The sequence below is a fragment of the Syngnathoides biaculeatus genome, chromosome 18 (assembly GCF_019802595.1).
Source record: "Syngnathoides biaculeatus isolate LvHL_M chromosome 18, ASM1980259v1, whole genome shotgun sequence".
NCBI lineage: Eukaryota > Metazoa > Chordata > Actinopteri > Syngnathiformes > Syngnathidae > Syngnathoides > Syngnathoides biaculeatus.
In genome coordinates this window covers 9,853,006-9,872,306 of record NC_084657.1, presented here as the reverse complement: position 1 = coordinate 9,872,306, position 19,301 = coordinate 9,853,006, and the positions used below count along the sequence as shown (strand labels likewise).

Sequence of the window (19,301 nt, the reverse complement as noted above, 5' to 3'; positions counted from 1 at the left end):
AGAGGTCGGATGAGACACTCGATCATCCGGGTGAGGCTCGGAGTTGGGCTGCAGGTCCTCTGCATTGAAAGGAGCCTGATGAGGTGGCTGGGGTATCCGATTTGGATGGCTCCCGGTGAAATCTTCCATACATGTCCCACCGCGAGATTGAGACGATGTCTCTTGGCTGGCCTGGGAATCCCTCAGAATCCCCTCCAAAGAGCGAGAGGAACTGGATGGGGAGAGGGAAGTCTGGGCTTCTCTGCTAAAACGACTGCCCCTATGACCTGAGCTCTGATAAGCGAAAGAAAATGGATGGATGGGTGTTGAAAATTATTTTTTAACCTTACAATATGAGAGTAACTTACTTTTTTAACACTAATGCTACTTCCGTAAATTCTTGTGAGCACTTCTTGCTTCTGATGTCAATATTTGTACCGCACTTTCAGTATTTTAAGTGTTCAACAACTAACGCTTCCTTGTTTGCATGTCTAAGGATTTCAAGGGATCCTTTTCTAATTAACCTCACAGCCATTCAGTTTCTTACATGCAAAACAAATCATTGCAAATGTCTCGCCAAGAGCCGACGTGTCGCCACAGACGCCTCATCTCATTGGTGTTGCACTTCATTTGAATTAATGTTGAGCAGCATTCAGCCACTGGCTCTCTTTGGACACTGATTTATTGAAGGGAGGATATTGACTTTGGAATTAATTTGTGAGAGGTTTTTAGAGAAGTCATGAGTGACGGCTATCATTTTTATGTTAGTTGTTTGGACAGTGCCAAAGGCTGTATAGTGCAGTAAGAGCAAAGGCAATGGTTTAACGACATAGAGCTAGATACCTGGTTCTGTGAAGACTGCATTTAAGCTAATTTGCTCATTTCACAGAATGTACTTTTTCTGTGAGCAAAGCTGAAAGGTAGTGGTAAATACATTGCATTCATATCACAGTTTTCAATTGCATTTATACGCTGGTGGAGACAGTATTTGCAGTGGTTAGGTGTTAAGTGTCTTGCTCAAGGACACAACAGCCCAAGTCCTCGATCAAATCAAAAACAGCCTCATTACCGGATAACTTACTCCATCTCCTGTGTCAGGACCGTACATGAAATGTATCTAATGCATATCTCAGGTGAAATTATCCACATAGAGCAATCTTATTTACATCTATATGGCTACCTTTTAATTAAAGTAAACAGATCTCATTGGTTGGCACTGATTTAATGCTTTGTCAAAGTGAAAATGTGATTGATGGAGTAAACAAACAAAACATTTTGTAGTTGTCTTCTACCTAATATAATCCACACAAGGATTCATGTTGCATTTGATTTATTATATAGAGAGGAGATATAGCTTGAAGGCGCATTACTATTCGAAAGTATTTAATTGGAGAGTGCATTTCAAGACAGCCAGGGCTGCCGCTGGTTTCATTCTAATTGCCAGTAGCAATACACTTAATGAAGCGAGTGGGGAAGCGTGTGGGCAAAGGAGTGCCAGTGACCAGGTTTCCAAGGCAACAGCAGTGCTAGCCAAGTAGTGTTTTCATCTAGAGGGAAAGGCTACAGGAGATCAGTGTTTCCCTGCTGTGCTTCCTGAAGCTCAATCAAAAAATAAATAAATAAAAATACCTACAGTGTACTATAATCGTTACAGTCGTTCAAAGGTTTGAGAATTGTGAAATTGCCGTAAATCTGTTGGTTAAGCCCTCTAAAATCGAGAACAGAAACACTTTTCTGCAACTCTTCAGTGTGGGGTGCGCTGAAAATTTACACCTTGCCATAGGTGCCGTTTATATGTGTTCAAAAGAAGGAAAAAGAAAAAAAAGGCACAGAAAATTCCCGGAAATGTAGCATGCACACATCAGATTGAGATCAATTGAGCGCACTTCTGAGCCATTGCAGAAATTCCACCTCTCCAATCAGAATCACAATCAGCTTTATTGGTCAAGTGTGTCAAAAGTTTTAGAAATGGTTGTTTCAAAACTAGGGAAATGTGCCTTGCGACTTGGTAGTTCATAACTGGGACAATTTAAGTGGCAAGATGATTAATTTTATTGTGCTGGACATCTCATATGCGCTAAAACATTTTCAACCAAATACTTCATTTTATGACACATGAGATTTGCCTTATACTCATGCATTCTTTTAAATACATCCCAATAGATTAATTTGTTTTAAAGAAAAGAAACTTCACTCTGACAAGGCTAATAATTTTATTCAATGGCTACTTGTGTATGACAAAATGTGTAAGGGGGAATTATTTTTAGATTAAATGACATTTGATAAACAGTAGACATTGATCCAGTGTGGTCATTCATGACAAAATACAGACCCATTGTTTTCAGTCCATGTTTTTAAATATTGGAATTGGAATAAAGATTTTCCGGTTTGTTGTCAAAATATGCGGATTATATATGTACAAGTAATATTGCTCAGGCTTCATTTTCCAGTTTATGATGTTTTAGTGATGTTCCACCTGATATATTTCCCTCCCTTCTTTCACCTTTCAAACATTGGCTTATGTTATACGAATTTATTACCTTGTCGCTCCCCCTGCCTACCTCCATCACAATCTACTCTTTTGAATTAAATGTTATTAAGGTCTGCCATAAGTCCGCCACAGAGACTGTGGCCTGGACAGAAACCCTGCAATAATATTTGATCACTAGCTGTGTGCACATGCATGAGGACTTTCAAATTCAATCGTTTGGATGTATTAACCCAACTTTTTCAAAAAGCTGAACATGCTCAGACATCTGGTTTCATTCATTTAATTATTTGACATTCTTTTTTTACACAATCACACAGATTTTGGGGCGCTCACACTCCATAAACAACATTGTAAGGATTCTGAGACATTTTTGTCCCGTGCATTTATATTTTTTCTATTTTGTTTTTCTCTGGCGTACTGCAACATGAGCTCTCGTTCATGCGGTTCTTAACCTTACATGAACTTTATATATTACAGCAAATAATGCTTGCATACACCACTAAACAACAAAAGTAATAGGAGCTGTAAAACATTAGAAGCCAGGAAGCTCAAGAGTTATGAGCTGGAGCTATTGACTGGATTTTAACATCTTTAATTAATCATTATTCCATCCCATCTTTATTGGATTGTCGATTATCACATGGTCCTGAGTCTCCCTCACACAAGTCTGGCGAAATACCCTGAATACAAAAACACTTCCATGAGTCAAAAGGCAGATAATAACAATAATACTGAGACAGCACATCCTTCATGTGAGAGGGTCTCCAAAAGAACATTGACACATTAAAAATTAATAGATAGAAAGCTATTCTGAGAACTCTTCCACAAAAGAAATTCCCAATAGCAGCTAGGTACCGGTTTTGCCACCCTTTTGTATGAAAAGGAAGTGAAAACATGGAATTGATGATAAATTGGGACTCTACAAATCATTTTGGCACTGTCAAAGTTAAATGGACCGCTCGCTCTGCAACCAAAAGGTTTTGCTAGCAATAAAAATAAAAATAGTTCTGCATACACGTACACAAGTTGCGTCTCACACCACTGGCTTTATTTAGCTCAGCTTTACATTATCATACGACTTATATGGAAAATTCTAAGAAGTGTCAATAGCATTTAGAGCCACATTAGGTTGAGATGGTGCAGTACTCGACAACGAAGCAAAAATAAAACGGTGATGGAGTCACTGATGCTATAGTGAAACACCTGCCTGACTTGGTTGCAGGCAGCGTAGGTTCATTTCCCACATATTGACTGTCTCCATGTGCCCTGTGACTGACTGGCGACCAGTTCATGGCGTAGTCCGCCTTTCACCCAAAGTTAACTGGGATGGGCTCCAGCAGTCCTGTAAACCTTGTGAAGATAAGCGGCTCGGAAAATGGATCTGGATATGTGATGGTGGAATGTAGTGAAAAGAGAATTTACCAGCTAGATGTCATTGCATGTAGCATTAAATTCCAGACCATGTTTTTTCTTCTGCACCTTTCACAGTAGAACACAGCAAGCTACCAACCTCATGGCTCGTTGATCATGTTTACATGATATGGATTTGGGTTCCTTCCACTCGTTGCAAAACAAGGTTTACTAACAGAAGAAGTGTTTGGTCCTTATACCTGATTACTTGGGTTAAAAAGACTAATGAGACCCAAACTCAAGTGGTATGGTAATGCCTCTCTTAATTGCATCTATAAGTCCAGCATTGTAAATATCAGGATGTGTTGTTTTGAGATACCCCTTGCAGAGAGGGTGAGCTAGTCTATTCCAGTTGACTGCCAGCCAATCGCAGCGCAGTCTGGTGAGATTCAAGACTGACCACTGCTCCTTTGAAATCAGAAGGTAATCTCAAATTTTGGGACCGCAATCACAAACAGAAATGTGAAAATCCATTTGACATCTTCATCAATCTGCTGGTCTCATTGATGGAGATTAGCTACCAGATGACGACAGTTTGTTACCTTCTTGGAGCAGCTGTAACTTTTGTCACCCCCTGCGACTCACTGGTATTCATTCTACAAGCTAAAAATGACATTTGCACTTCGCTCGACATGTTTGTTGTGCAGGAGTCTGGCTTATTAGCTAACAAGGCTTCAAACAGATGCAGGTGGAGCAATTTTGTTTGGTGCGTGATTTCAGCGAGGTGAGTTGAGATGCACAACAAGATGTGCGTTCATCCTTGTGAGAAGGTTCAGCGCAAATGATAATAGAGGTCGTGTTGTGTAACAACCACTCACTGTTGCCACGTGCTCTGCCCATGACGTGCTATGTTTGCTTCGTGGGGAAGATTTTAAAATGTGAATCAAAACGAGCTTCTATTAATCAAAATAACTTTGATTCCATGTACCCCCTGTGGTTTGATTCCTACACAAATGATAATTCAAGGACTGACATTTACCCTTGAGCAGAAAGAAAGCTGTTTATGATCACAAGTTTCATTTTCTGTTAAATCAGGGTAGGGAGGAACAAAAAAAAACTTTTTTTTCTTGTTCTTTTGCTTCATTACATTCTCATCACAGTGAACAAGAGTGGTGACAAGCACAGACCTACTCCATCCTTCACAATCAAACCATTGGGATTGCTTCAGTTTGAGGACGGTCCACTTGGATACTTTTCATCTACATTTGGAGGTGATGCTCTTGTCTTGACCAAAAGTCTCATTGGTCAATTGCCAGAAACTCTTTCAATGGGAGAAGAAGCAATACACACCAAATGTGTGTTTCCAGAAGAAAGGCACTCTATCTGCAAGTAGGAATTCCATTATGTAGAACTAATCATGTACAGATATTGAACCTGGAAGTGTTCTCGTCTGTTGGAAGCAGTGAACAACACAACAAACATGCTGGGCTAGTGTTTAGCTTTTGACTCTGAAATCACGGGGAGCTTCACGTTTACACAAAATTTGAGTTTCTGTTTGTGGATTCTTTAGCCCACAACATTAGGTACACCAGCTGAAATCAAATTTCAGAGCTGTATCAGTGACCGCTGTGTGGTTTTAAATATCCATTTTGGCTGATGTCACCTCCCACATCCCAAAAAACTGCAACATTAATTGGGCACTCTAAATTGCCCCTAGGTGTAATTGTGAGTACGACTGTTGGCTGTCTCCATGTGTCCTGCAATTGGCTGGCAACCACTTCAGGGTGTACCCTGCCTCCTGCCCAATAACACCTGGGATTGGCTTAAGCTTTCCCGACAACCCTTGTGAGGATAAGCAGCTCAGAAAATGGATGGATGGATGAACAATAAGGAAGAATAACTAATACAAGACAGACCCCCCCAAAAAAAAAAAATCTGAGCCTGCAGTATGTACAAAATTCTGAGAACTGCAAGTATACAGGATTTGCCTGTGCTCAAGCTTGAGGGAAATATTTCGGTGGTATATTTTATCCACACATCCGGGATGATCTAACTTTCCCAAGAGGCCCATGAAGACATACTAAACCTACACCTAACATGATCTCCTAAAAATTGGAGAGTGTGTTGAATCGCCTCACACCTTCACTACAAGGGATGCCAGTTGAGCTCATCAGTGTGCTGGGATCATTTTTGTTGCAGGTGGTGGAAAGAGCCAACAGAGAAGCAGAGATAGCAAGCTGGGGCTCCACACTGAGCTAAACAAGATTGATGAGCTCAGAGGCTCGCAAACATCAGAGCAATGCGACATGAAATACTGCCTTCCAGTTTTGAAAATGGCTTAACTGCAACATTTCCAATGCTGCTGAAGAGCTTGCAAGCATCTTTCTGCACAACACATAATGCTGACTATGTATGTTCAACTGGTGCTGACAGACATTGCAAACATGGACTTGTTAATATATACTGTGTGTGTGTGTGTATGTGTGTGTATATATATATATATATATATATATATATATATATATATATAAAACCTGTCTTTACATTTTTCTTCTTCCCAACTTTTTTTTTTCCTCTATTTGGAATCACTTTTGATGTTTTGGCATTACCGGTTAGTCTCCCATCCAAGTACTAACCAAACCCCGTTTAGTTTCTGAAATCAGATGTGAGTGGGCGTTATCAGAGTGCCTGTCGTGGCACTGACCACCAATTTAATTGATTCATTTGCACACGCTCTGTTGCCAGTATCAAATGGCAAATACTGTAGGGCAGTTAAAGGTTACACGAGTGTGCTGTCAAAGGGTTGGTTGTCCTACACTTCGGAGTGACATTAGCAGGGTAGCGGTTGAGAAAGCAATACAAAGTGTTACCATACAGACACTGAAAGGATACGTTCACTGAGTGCGCACGCATATACACACACACACACACACGCAAACAAGCTTTAAACTAAGACAAAAAGACATCTTCAAATTAACATCACAACACAACATTGGTCATTGTGGTGCTGGGGCCAGCTCATCAGTGCTTTAAAGAATTGCTCTAATTAGGCTGAGTGCAAGATGGGGATTATCCCCTTCTAGGACTAGCACTTTGTTTTTCAAGTGATAGAGGTTGTAAATGCAGGTCCTGGGACTGTCCTACTTCAGGTCCTGGGATCTCTGCTTTTTCAGTATAATAGACCTTTATTCACAAGGAAATGAGATGTCTTTCCTTTCTTGATCACCAACCTCCAAGTGGCTGTCATGCCCTTTCTCATGAAAATCTAATTGGGAATTGTAGAAAGAAGAAAAAAAAACATCTTTCTGTGATGAACACGCATTTTTTTCTTTGCAATTTAACCCATTACAGTTGTGAATGCAGAAAACACACATTGGAGCAGGGGTTTATTCTAAGTGCAGGGCAGAGCAGTTTTAAGTATTGGTGTCTTGTCCAAGGACACCAGAGCCGTGGGTCTGGGATATGTTGCTGGCACAGAGTTCATCTGCACATGGACTCCCACTTTCTTCTGCTGTTCGGTGACAGAGGCAGCCAATGAGCCTGCTCACACAGCTGCCCAGACTGATGTACTTTTGGGCAATATGAGGAAAATTTGTGGCAGAACTGTGGATGGAGATGAACATGTTAATGGATCTGGGTTCAAATCTGGAAGTAACGTGCAAATTAACAGGCTCTTCTTTTGCTCATGTGCGACCTCTCAATGAGGTACTATAATGTTTCAGAAGCTTTCAGAGGGGGCACTTTTAAATTCAGTGAGCCAAGGGGCACACGACCACAGTGACTCAAAAAGGTTAAAAGTGAAATGACATTCCAAGTATCGCGATAGCGGAACATTGGCTTGCACATTCACATCTTCACTCAGTCGGAACTGAAACCAAGTTGACTGCACAAAAGTCAGTCACTAGCGTTGTAGCTCATACAATACCAAAACAAAATGTACGATAATCATACTAATAGGTACACCTTTTCACATAGTTGTCAGTTATCTTCAGTTTGAGTGAAATGCGACAATGTTGTGACTTACTATGAGTAAAGTATGACTACAATGTGATTATAATACTCGACTAGGATGAGACATTTTATTTACTGCATGCACCATTGTGTGACAGACAGCATATGGCTTCAGCATTCAACTAGTCTAGTCTATCTCCTCTGGTTTGTCCTGTCCAGGGTCGTCACCCAGATGACTCAAAATGCCAAATTGCCCCATTTAGTATATTAGTCGTTTTTCTCGAGTTTTACCCAAAGTGTGTCTGGTGCATTACAGGACAAACCACAGACAGCATTCGTAATTTTGTTTTCCCTGAAGTAATTTTATTACAAAGTTCATGAGGACAGTATTACAAGAGAAGTTGTCAACATGCTAGAACAGAACAAACTTGAACACAGGAGTTTAACAAACTGGTAAGATAAGACGATTCACTATTCACAATTAACATAACTTGATTAAGTCTTCAGGAGGTGGGAGCCAGTGAATGACTACAGTGCAGGCATAGAACGGCCACATTCACACCGACTCGGCAAAGGTCAATCCAACCAAGGCAAAGATGTGCACAGCTCAAGAAAACAGGTTACAATTTTTATGTGCCATCGGCTTTTCTCTGAACTTTTAGAAAGCATCACTTGTATGTACATAAAACTGTACAAAAACATGGCATCACAAGCATTTTTGTCCTATATAAATATACCAATAATTAGGATAACAGCTAGATTCTCTCTTGCAAAGACATTCTCAAGGCAGTTGTCTTTGTTTTCCATGAACTGTAAAAAACATGAAAATATATGTGCAGTTAAATTTCTGTTCGAAGAGATTGGAACTTTTTGAATATAAACCAGCACTGACATGTCAGAAACTGAAAGAAAAGAAACAGTTAACAGTTTCTACCAATTATCTTTGGAATTCATGCGAAAATCCCAGCCTGCTTTGACAGCAGACGAAAGGTCGTGGAGATCTATGTACACTAACACCACCAATACATTTTTTTATTTTTAGTTTTTTTCTTCACACAACTGCTTTGCTAAGAGTGTTTGATCGACACAAAAACAAAATCGCTTGCCAAATTCAGCACAGTAATTTTTTCCATCTGTCCACAGAAATGATCACTTTACAATACAGACCACAGAGAGGCAAAATATACCCAAGTGAATTCAACATTAAATCAATGCAAAGTACAAATTAAACATTAGTATTCAACATATTTTGTGTATTTCAGTGCTTTGTGACCTCCTACCCTTTTGAGTCAGGGTCATCCTCTTTCTATTTCAGAGGGGTCATTCAGTATGACTTGAAATCCAAAGGTGACGGAGAAAAAATTTGTTCAAGGAGCAATATGAAGGTCAGTGTTGGGTCCGACGCATCGAGAGAGAGAGAAAAGAAAACAAAAACTGTTATTTTGGGGATACTGCAGAGTAAACCAGCCTCCTGTTTTTCCTCTTCAGAGCAATGGCTGATCATCCCTGCCCTAATTCGGTGATCAAGGAAGAGATACTTTTCAGATCTGTGCCAGTGATAAGCCATGTACTTAGTTTGATATCAGGTTAGGATTAATCTCAGAAGAAGAAAAAAATATTGATGCAATGCAGTTACTGAATAAATGAGTCAAGACACATAAACGGATAAAAGTTGCGACTGAGGTGATGTGGCATTGGCTTTATCACTCCTTACCATCTTTCAGTATGTCGTTAATTCCAGGTCAGTGATCACCCCCCCCCCCCCGACCCCAGCTTCCGGGCCATGAAGCGGCTATCCGAGGGGTACTCGTGGGGGTTTTATCACAGTGCATCATGGCTGTTGTTTGAATTTTATTTCAGTCACTAAATGGCTTTGAAAATGGCATAATGCGCTCTCTCCCCCTTAAGGCAGGATAATCGCCCACATTATTTAATCATGGCCATGTCCAGTAATTTCCATATGTATTCAGTTCAATTACTCTAAATGCAGTTTTCAATGGCGGCGTGATGTGGTAAGTGCTGATCCTTTTAACTGATTGTAGTGCTGCAGGTAGATATGCATTATTTGGTGGGTGCCTTGTCCTGGGGAGGTGCTTCATACACACACGCCACAGCTCAGGACTCATTATTCACCCTAATTAGGATGCATCTATTCGGGGATCTTTCTTCCTTACTTAGAGACACAAGCTCACCATGGAAATTTGCTGCAGAGGTGAAAGGTATCTACAAGTCTAATCAAATCGATGTTTGAATCAAAGACACCGCCTGGCGCTGTACCATGTTGCAAGACAGGCTAATGTAGTCTTTACTGGCTTCCAATTACTGACTAATACGAAGTGTCCTTCAGGCACATCCTTCAGATTGACTTGGAAAATCTCCACTATGGAACCAAATCCCTACATTTTATTTTTGTGGCCAAGGGGGAAAAAAAAAATATTCACTGATGTATTGCTGGCTTGAAAACAACTCTTTTTATGTTATGTTAATGACAATTTACTTGAATGACGTTTTTCAAAGACCGCGCGCCTTTCTTCCACAAGTGGTAAACATAGCCGACACTGAATTTACCTCTGAAAACAGCTTGCGACATAATAAGATACTTTGAAAAAGAGAAGAAAAAAAAAGCCAAAGTGCTCAGAATCAAGAGGATGACAAAAGTGCAGCATGAACTCCAATTCTTTACTTAAGATTCAAGTGTTGCTTTTTTTTTTGTTTAAAAAAAAAAATTATCAGCACTGATAAATAATAACCTTACATATTCATTGATTGTAGCCACATCCTCATAGCTTGTGAAGGGAAAGTCCTAGTTAGTCGATTGTCTAGATTGAGAAAAGGATAAAAACAAAATACAAATGTAAAACTGGTATATTTTGAGTGAGTCACAAGGATTTGAAGCAAAAAAAAATAAAGGTAAGAAAAAGAAATGAATAAAATAACAATCCAATTTGGTGTTTGGTCATTGTGACTCCAGGGGACTGTGGCCAAGTCAAGCGTTCTGATGATAAACTATAGGTCACAGTGCTGAGAGTCAATGGGACAGAATGTCTGTTCAAATGTTGCTGCAGAGCTTTCTCCACCCACGGTGAAACTCTGCAGGGAGCAGAGGTAAAGGCCATTTTGCTATGATTAGGGGTTGAAGGTGTGTGTGATTATATGAGGCGGATAAATGCTTTCCACAATATTGAGCTCCTCTCCAGGAGATGTTTTCAATCAAGTTTTAAACAGCAGCAGTAGCAAAGAAAAACCTTAACTACGCCAAAATTCTCAGCCAACTTCCTTATTTTTTTTTTAAATCAGCTTCTGCCAGACAAAAGTATGTAGACCACACCATTCAAAATGTATTTACAGCACTATACAGCAAGAGAACATTTCATTTGATTGTTAGTTAAAAGCGTAATGCCATCAGATAGGGCCGTATTGGCCATCTATCACAATTCTCTAACAATGGCACAAGAGCACAGATCACAAGTTTCAAATTCAAAAGATCACTTGACAGAATTGGAGTTGGCTAACTACGACAAATATTAGTTACTACTTTAGTAGTAATGACCCACTCATTTTGATCCATGTCCTTGTGAATAAATAAATTAGAGTATATCAATTAATCTTGTGGAATTTGTAATAAATATGCTAATAAATTATTAGACGGTGGAAATGGCAAATGACCCGAGTGATCATGCCGGTAATTGAATGAATCACTGTCTACTGTTAATTTCGACTGGGCGTTGGCATTGGCAGGTGGGCAGCTTTATTTGTTCTACTGCCACGGTTGAGCTTTTCTTCATTTCTGCACCGATTAGCGGGTGATATTCACAGATAGATTTCTCTTTTCGGAGTGTGGGCGGACGGGGAGGTGGGCGGGAACTCAGAGGTTACACTGAGGGGCATCTCCTCCAAGGGGCAGTCCTGACCGGCATCGTGACCGCTGCTAGAATAGGCACTGCGAGAGGGTGGAAAGCGTGACCGGTGCTCTTCGCCACCCAGAATGGCGCTGCCATTTGCCAGGCGTCCCAGACTCCCTCTTTCCTGGTAAGGCACAAAGGTGGAGAGTTTCGGGGGGTTCCTCGTCCTACGTACAGGAGAGGGATGCCCGGGCATCCAACACGCATCTGAGTGGCCCAATTCGCTGCACTCAGTTGTACAGTTTCCGGTCATTGTCACATCAGGAAGCGAGCGAATGTCTGTAAGCAGAAGAGAGAATAAAGCATTGTTAGTATGTTATGAATGAACTATGAAATACCATACTAGTCATACATCAAGATCTTTAAGATAAACCTCTTCAAAAGATATCTCGGATCAGAAATGGTGTCATCGAAACACAAAGAGTCCTCCCTCCCTCCTTTCTTTTGAGGTCTTTGCAGCTGTTGCTAAGCACTGAGCAGCAGTTGCTATGTAGCTGTTGCTATGGTTGTGTAATGAGCACTGCTGTGTGTAGTCCACTAGCTGATGCGATCCATTCAGGAGGTGGCGTGCTGTGTCTGTGTCATTTCGGCGTATCCAGCAGCAGTTAGTCCGACATGTTTGAAATGCTACATCACTGGACCGTTAAAAAAGTTTTAATAGAGGTCTATTGATTTCTATTAGTTGGAATATATATATTCTGAAAAAAACTAATTGTACCCCCAGCCCCAAAATGTGTCATAGTGAAAATAAATTAATAAATCAATGAAGAAATAAAACAAGACAGCAAGGATATGATGCCATGAACAAAAGCAACAGTTTTGGTTTAGAAATGGAAGGGATAGATTTCTTTGGAAAAAAGTGTTTTTAAGCACACAAATTCTTGCCCTTCATTATGAGCAATTTCTTCAGCAATTCAACTATTCATAATTGAATAAAGGGGTCCATAAACCAGTGACCTTATTGCTGTTATTTTAATCATTTCATTTCCAAAATAACTCCTGATGACAAAATATACAAACAAACAAAACTAACTGAATAGCTAAAGTAGGCAATGACTTACGACAACACCTTATAAGACCAATTCCAGAAAGTAAGCAAAACCAAAGTACCCAACTCCACCTTTGCTGAGAATTTAAATTGATGTTAATACCTCCTAAAAAGAAACAATAATATTTTACAAATGTCTTTTTTTTTTTTAGATGGCTGCACATAAGTGGGGAGCTTTCTTCACGAGGCATGACTGTCACACAACCACCTGTTGGCAGACTACACTTTTGGCCGTGGTTAAATACAAACCCTTCAGTCTTTGTTATTCCTTCATGTTGTGACAAGGACAGACAATTAATGTTTCAATACAATATCACTCTGACACGAGCGTTCCATAACGTTTTGATTGCTATGATAAATACCTCTGTGTCGTGCAATTTATCATGTCAATGTCGCACATACAAAAAAAAAAAAAAAAAAGAGCATTCTCATCAGTGAGGTGACGTCTGTTTTTTCAGAATCAGGGCAATCTTTGTCTCCATGTATTTGTGGGAAATGCATAGAGCTTTGTGGCTCAGGACTAAACATAGTGGGGAAAAAAATAAGGCTGGATGTGAATGATGCAACAGCATGAGATGGCGTAACCGAGGCGATTCAAGCAGCCCGTAGAGGAAATGGCATCTTTCATGGAGAATCGTCAACAGTATTATATTCTTGACCGAAAAACGGCGAGATAATTATCCCATAAAATATCTGACCTCTGTGGTTGGACTCTGGCCCACATGGACTTAAATCATTCAAAAGGCTTGTGTTGTCTAAGCCTGTTTTAAACCGTTGTTCAGTTTTACATCGCAAAGTATCCATTTAAAGCAGAAACTGAGGATCCTGCAACATTATGAAAATGAATTTATCCCTCTTCCTGCCAATAGAGTTTGCAAGAGATTTTGTTCATCTGACCGTGGGGAAATTAGAGACATTTGACCAATATTTGAAAGACATTTGCTTCTAAACAGCCCAAAAATGCGGGCTTATGACTATTTGGTTCAAATTGTTCTCTGGTATCAATTATAAGCTTTGCAAACGGGGGCGGTGGGGGGACTATACGTTGCATAACATTTCCTTTTTTAATTCATGAATCTTTTGCTCAGAAGCATCTGTTGAATATCCACTAGCTGACTGAATTCAAGCTGCGGAGAGTGGAAATAAAATACGTCTTTGCGAGAATCTGAAAATTCCAAGCCAATGAATGCACTTGCTAAACGCTAACGGGCGTGTTCTGTGTTGAAATGTCCCAGTTTGAAGTAAACCCAGACATTTGCTCCAGTTCAGCAGGCAGCTGACGTTATTGCTTACATGACGTGATACTAACATGACACAACGGAAGGCGAGACAACATTGCCATGGTGATGACAGACAAGTTGCATCTCTATATTTTTGCAGCTGGTATTTTAAGGCAAAATGATTCCACGTTATAGTTTCAGTGTACACAATAATCCATATTGCATGACCAATTCTTTGTCAAAACGATAATTACTGTTCAAAGGCTGTTGCTCTGTCTTTTGTTGCCCTTAATCTCATTGTTCCCCTAATCCTAATTGCTGGTTTTAAGGCGTCTCAAGGCATTTGAGTCACAACTAAGCGATGCTTTTTTTTATATTCCCTCTTAATGACATCGTTCACTTACAATTATATTCAATAAAATTATATTCAGCCCAAATGTATAGGACCATAAACAGAAAAACTTGAGTGTAAAGTCCCGAAAACGATGTGAGACCTTGTATATCTCATGCATGATTACTGGAGTTTATTTCTCATCCCTTCCAAGAATGTTGACTCTCTGCATCACTTTGGTGAAATGGACCCCTGCTACAAAATATATTTCAAGGGAGGAGAGTTGGGCAAATTGTGGCGCATCTGAGCGTGAGCACATTTGCGTAGGCAAAGACTCCAAAAGGATTTCACACATGATTAAAACCTCTCTACAACTTCCAGGAGGTTTACTCCGCACCAAGCCCCCTGGTGTCAAATTCTGCATCGCTGCAAAACCAAAAATCATTTACGCGTCTTTATTGAAACCTGTTTTTTCATGCTACAATTGAGGATATCGCTCCCTTATCACTGTATGTGTACACCCATTTATATTTAATGTCCTGATGAACTCAAAATAAGGTCAACACTTTACTGATTGTCAGTTTTACTGATTGACTTCTGATTTTAAGGCGCTGGGCATGTTTAATGAGACTAAAAGCAAGCATGTAATGCATCCTGATGCCAAGGACCACCGAATGCTCATCAACAGCCGTAAAATAAGCGATGACAGCTAAATACACCACATAGCCTGCCAAAGTCTGCCGTTTTCTTCTTGCAATGTCAAAGTGCATATTGCAGCGCACCAGGAGGCAACATAGATGTTCAAAGAGCAGCTATTTTAATACTTAAGTAGCATCTCTATTTTTGTTTCATCTCAGTTCACGCGTGGTTTTATTTGGGGAAAGCGTGTTGATAATCGAAGGAGGTTGAAATTCAGCTGTTCTCAACACCCAATAACATAATCGCACACGGTGCTAAGAACTTTTTCCCTTTTTAATCCACTGAAATGAATGAATAATTCTATACTAGAGGTCGACTGATGGTACACAAAAGAGAATGCAGTGCTTTGCTCATCAAAGCAAATGCCGAAGATGGTGATCATAAAGGTAACGATCAAGTGAATGAGACAAGTATGGGGCTACAAACGAAGTATAGAGGGCTAAATTCAAACCTATTCTGAAAGCACATAGAATTAACATCTTCATGAATCATGCAAAAATTCCCATGAAACAAAAGAATTGTCTCAACTTCATTTCAATGAAATAATAATAAATAGCAAATGAGCGATTTCCTGTACAAGGGCTGGTATGAAGTGCACCGTTCCCACCGCGTGACTCTTCACAAAAGTGGCATTTGTGACAATGGATGCTTTTATGCTGCGTTGTATTGCCAGATATTTGGGCCATCTCATGTGGCCAAATAAAATGGTAAAAATGTTCAGTCACAACCCAGTTCAAGCAACGATTCATCAGTATTATACATAAACATTCAACCTTAACTGATATTTATTCATTCATATAATAAATATATATTTTTTTTAAATGGAATGTTACTTTCTCCAAGATCAATAGCAGCACATTATTTTTCAGGTTTGTTAGATTGCTTTTCGAACAGCACACGTAGGTAGTAAGTTTCTAAACGAATGCTGTTACATTTACTTCAATAACTTCGATTCGTCCGAGTAGTTTTAGTACAACAAACAAGAATTTGCACTTTTACTAAAGCATTTATGTGAAGAAAGGCGTCTTTTACTCCATTACACTGAGCTATGGTGGGGTAGCTGCTTTTTATTTTTTCATCAATCTATTATCGCTTGCGCGATCTGTTTGTTTTGGTTCGTCAGAGCAACGTGCGCCCCGGGTGCTGTCACATGACACCGTTTCACCTGTCCAACATAACCACTTGCGACATTTGACTTCATGTCGCCAATCAAAGGGCGCCAGGCAGTCACTTGAAACCAAGAAAGCAAGCTTTCAAAGTGACTCATTTGCGTGAAGCTTGGGAGTCACTGTCACAACTGCACACTCCGAAAAAGAACAGCTACATGTTGCCGTTGCGTTGAGCTGCATTCTTCCCGTTTTTTCCCGTTTAATCTCTGCCCGTTGAGCCTAATGTGCTGTTTCACAATTAGAAATAAAGTTAATTTTAAGACCAATTCTTGTGGCTAATTTTGCCCATATTTGTATGAAATCGTGATTGTTTAGTAAGTTAAAGAGAGATCAGAATTTGGGCAGCACGGTGGGGCAACTGGTTAGAGCATTGGCCTCATAGTTCTGAGGACCGGGGTTCTAATCCCGGCCCCGCCCGTGTGGAGTTTGCATGCTCTGTTTTCTGGGGGCACTCCGGTTTCCTCCCACATCCCAAAAACACGCAACATTAACTGGACACTCTAAATTGCCCCATCAGTGTGATTGTGAGTACGGCTGTTTGTCTCCATGTGCCCTGTGATTGACTGGTAACCAGTTCAGGGTGTGGCACACCTCCTGCCCAATGACAACTGGGATAGGGTCCAGCACTCTTGCTCCTGTTGTGAGGATAAGCAGCCAGCTCAAAGAATGGATGGATGGTTATTTTTTCCATTTTTCTGATTTAACAACAGCGGTATATCAAAGGTTACTCACCAGTTATGAGTTGAATATTTTTTTTTCAATGAATACGTACTATTAATGAAATAATCATTTGGAGGACTCGTTCTTGGTTTTATCTTAGTCATATCATTCTAAAGTAAAAGTACTTTCCTTTGAGTATAATTTGTCTATTCTATGTACAGCTGAATTTCAAGAATTATGATTTTTTTATGTTTGTAAAATGGCATATGTACCTAGAGGAATAATTAAATCAAATTTGAATACACATACATTTTCAAACCGATGAATAATTTTGTATTCGCAAAATCATATATAACCAAGTATGAATGGAATGAAAAACATAAATAAGCCATGCCATGGTTTGTTTATTTTTGTGAAAGGAATTGAATCTTGTTTTATAGATTTAGTCCTGGTTGAACACTTTTCAATGCTTTGGAGGAAAAAAAAAAAAAAGGACAACTTGACAATAGCCGGAAGCCAGCGAGCATCAATTAATAAGTTGTTGCAAATTATTTTAGCGCTGTGGGATTCTTACCGTTTGACACAGACTTTGTAATGAATCATAAGACTGTGCATGTACATAATATTGTCCGGTGTGTCTCTTGACTTATTTAATGGAAGGAGAATCGAATAGAAATGATAATGGGAAATAATTGCAGATTTATTTTGCAAGTGGAATTAATTGGCTGATTGCGGGGGGGTGGGATGTAATTTGGCTTTAATGAGGAGTTGGATGTCTTCCATTATGTATGTCGGGAAAAAAAAAAAAAAACTGCTTCCATCATGAGAAACAAAGGTACCTGTAGCACTCTCCATTTATGTTCTAGCTGTCTCATGTGCAATCTGAGCACATGCATCACAAAAAAATGTGATTTCCTCACATCCCTCCGTCCCCAACTCAGTGTGCACCCTTGCAAAGCCCCTAAAATCACCTCCGATGCAGTGGCATAACATCCACTCTGCAGCGCAGTCACCAGGGTAGGGGTATTCGCACATCTTAAGCCCCTCCATCCCCCCCTACCCTTCGGCTGACTGTTACATGCGAGGGGTGGGTTTGCATGCGGCTTGCATCAGGGTGCCAGTGGGAGGTGTCGAGTGTCTGAGGCAGGCTTCCTCATCGTCTGATCCCCTGCCCAAAGGCATTGGGAGGTGGTGGCGGTGGGGAAGCTGCCTCTTCCTGAGATTTCACACTGCTGCTCAGCGTTTGATTGCAAATGCTGCGTCTCCCCACCGGCTGCTTTCTAGTGCGTGTGGCACACGGCTATGATCGATGGTGGAAAAAATATGAGCGAGCCGCAGCTCATAGAGGGATAACAGCCACTATCGTTTGGGAGTGTGTGGGCGATATTAATGGGTGTGTTTGTGGTCCCTGCAAACAGTTTATGTGGAAAATGACTAAAAAAGTTCCAAGAAGAAAAATACTTCACATCTGAGGAGACATTAGCGCCCGGTTCTGGCTGTCACTATAATAACTGGCTGGGAATGCGTACTGTGTTTGTCATACTTGGAAGAAAAACAAGAAACCAGGGTTTTGTATATCTTTAGCTGTGACATGTCAAGCCTTTATATATATATATATATATATATATATATATATATATATATATATATATATATATATAGAACAGTTTCTCACAGCAAGCTGAAGTAACCAAATACAGCCTTTTCTTCTCCAGATGGGTGATTTTTTTTTTTTTTTTTTGGGTGCAAGCCACAAGCACTGCAACCGCACACTGTTCGTGTACACGTTCTCCTAACAGAATAATGGAGAATACAAAAAAACGGGATGATGGAGTTACTCACATGACATTTGTACTTTTTACATCTCACGGGCCTCAACTTGTCACCTCAACTTGCAAGACAAGCAGCCTTTTACTGTACCTATTCGTTATCATGTTGACAAGTTACGTGGCTGATAATTTTATGCATTTATTCCCAAACATGCTTTGTATACAGTGGCTCAAATGCAAAACATCATCTGCCTTTGACAGTTTTTTTCAGGGTGGAATCTATTTTTAAAACCTTTAACATATCTGTGCACATTTCACTGCCGGTCGTGTCGTGTCTTTGGTGTTTATTTAATAAACAAAAAATATAATTTATTGATATGAATGCAACTGAAGTGTAAATGATTCAATGCTATGGCAGAAACAACAATTAGTTCTCAGTCAGTCTTGTTTTTTTGGATAAAAAGTTTAGAGCAGCAGTAGTAAGCACATGTGCTCAGTTCTGCAACAGACCAAATTATTCGACTCACAAACGGATTAGATCCTGATGCAAATTAGTAGATGGCCATCAACCAATTTATTTTAATGCTTCTTACTTTGCCACTTTTAAAAGTGTGAACTTAGTACTTGAGTGTGGATTCTGACTGTGACAAGTGGAGCTCCTCTTAAGGGGTTAATAAAAGACTTGTTCTTCTCCAATTTATGGATGGATACAAGTTTGCACTGTTGGCATCC

At 40.0% G+C, this 19,301-nt stretch overlaps 1 protein-coding gene across 1 annotated transcript in view; it reads right to left on the bottom strand.

Annotated features, from left to right (window-relative positions):
- Window positions 1-8,159: 8,159 nt before the first annotated feature.
- pcdh1a (protocadherin 1a) overlaps window positions 8,160-19,301 on the bottom strand; it is a 72,574-nt gene continuing 61,432 nt past the window's right edge. The window contains exon 5 of the mRNA XM_061804390.1: window positions 8,160-11,952. Coding sequence (XP_061660374.1) covers window positions 11,582-11,952 — 371 coding nt within the window. The 3' untranslated portion in view covers window positions 8,160-11,581. The remainder of the gene's footprint in view (window positions 11,953-19,301) is intronic.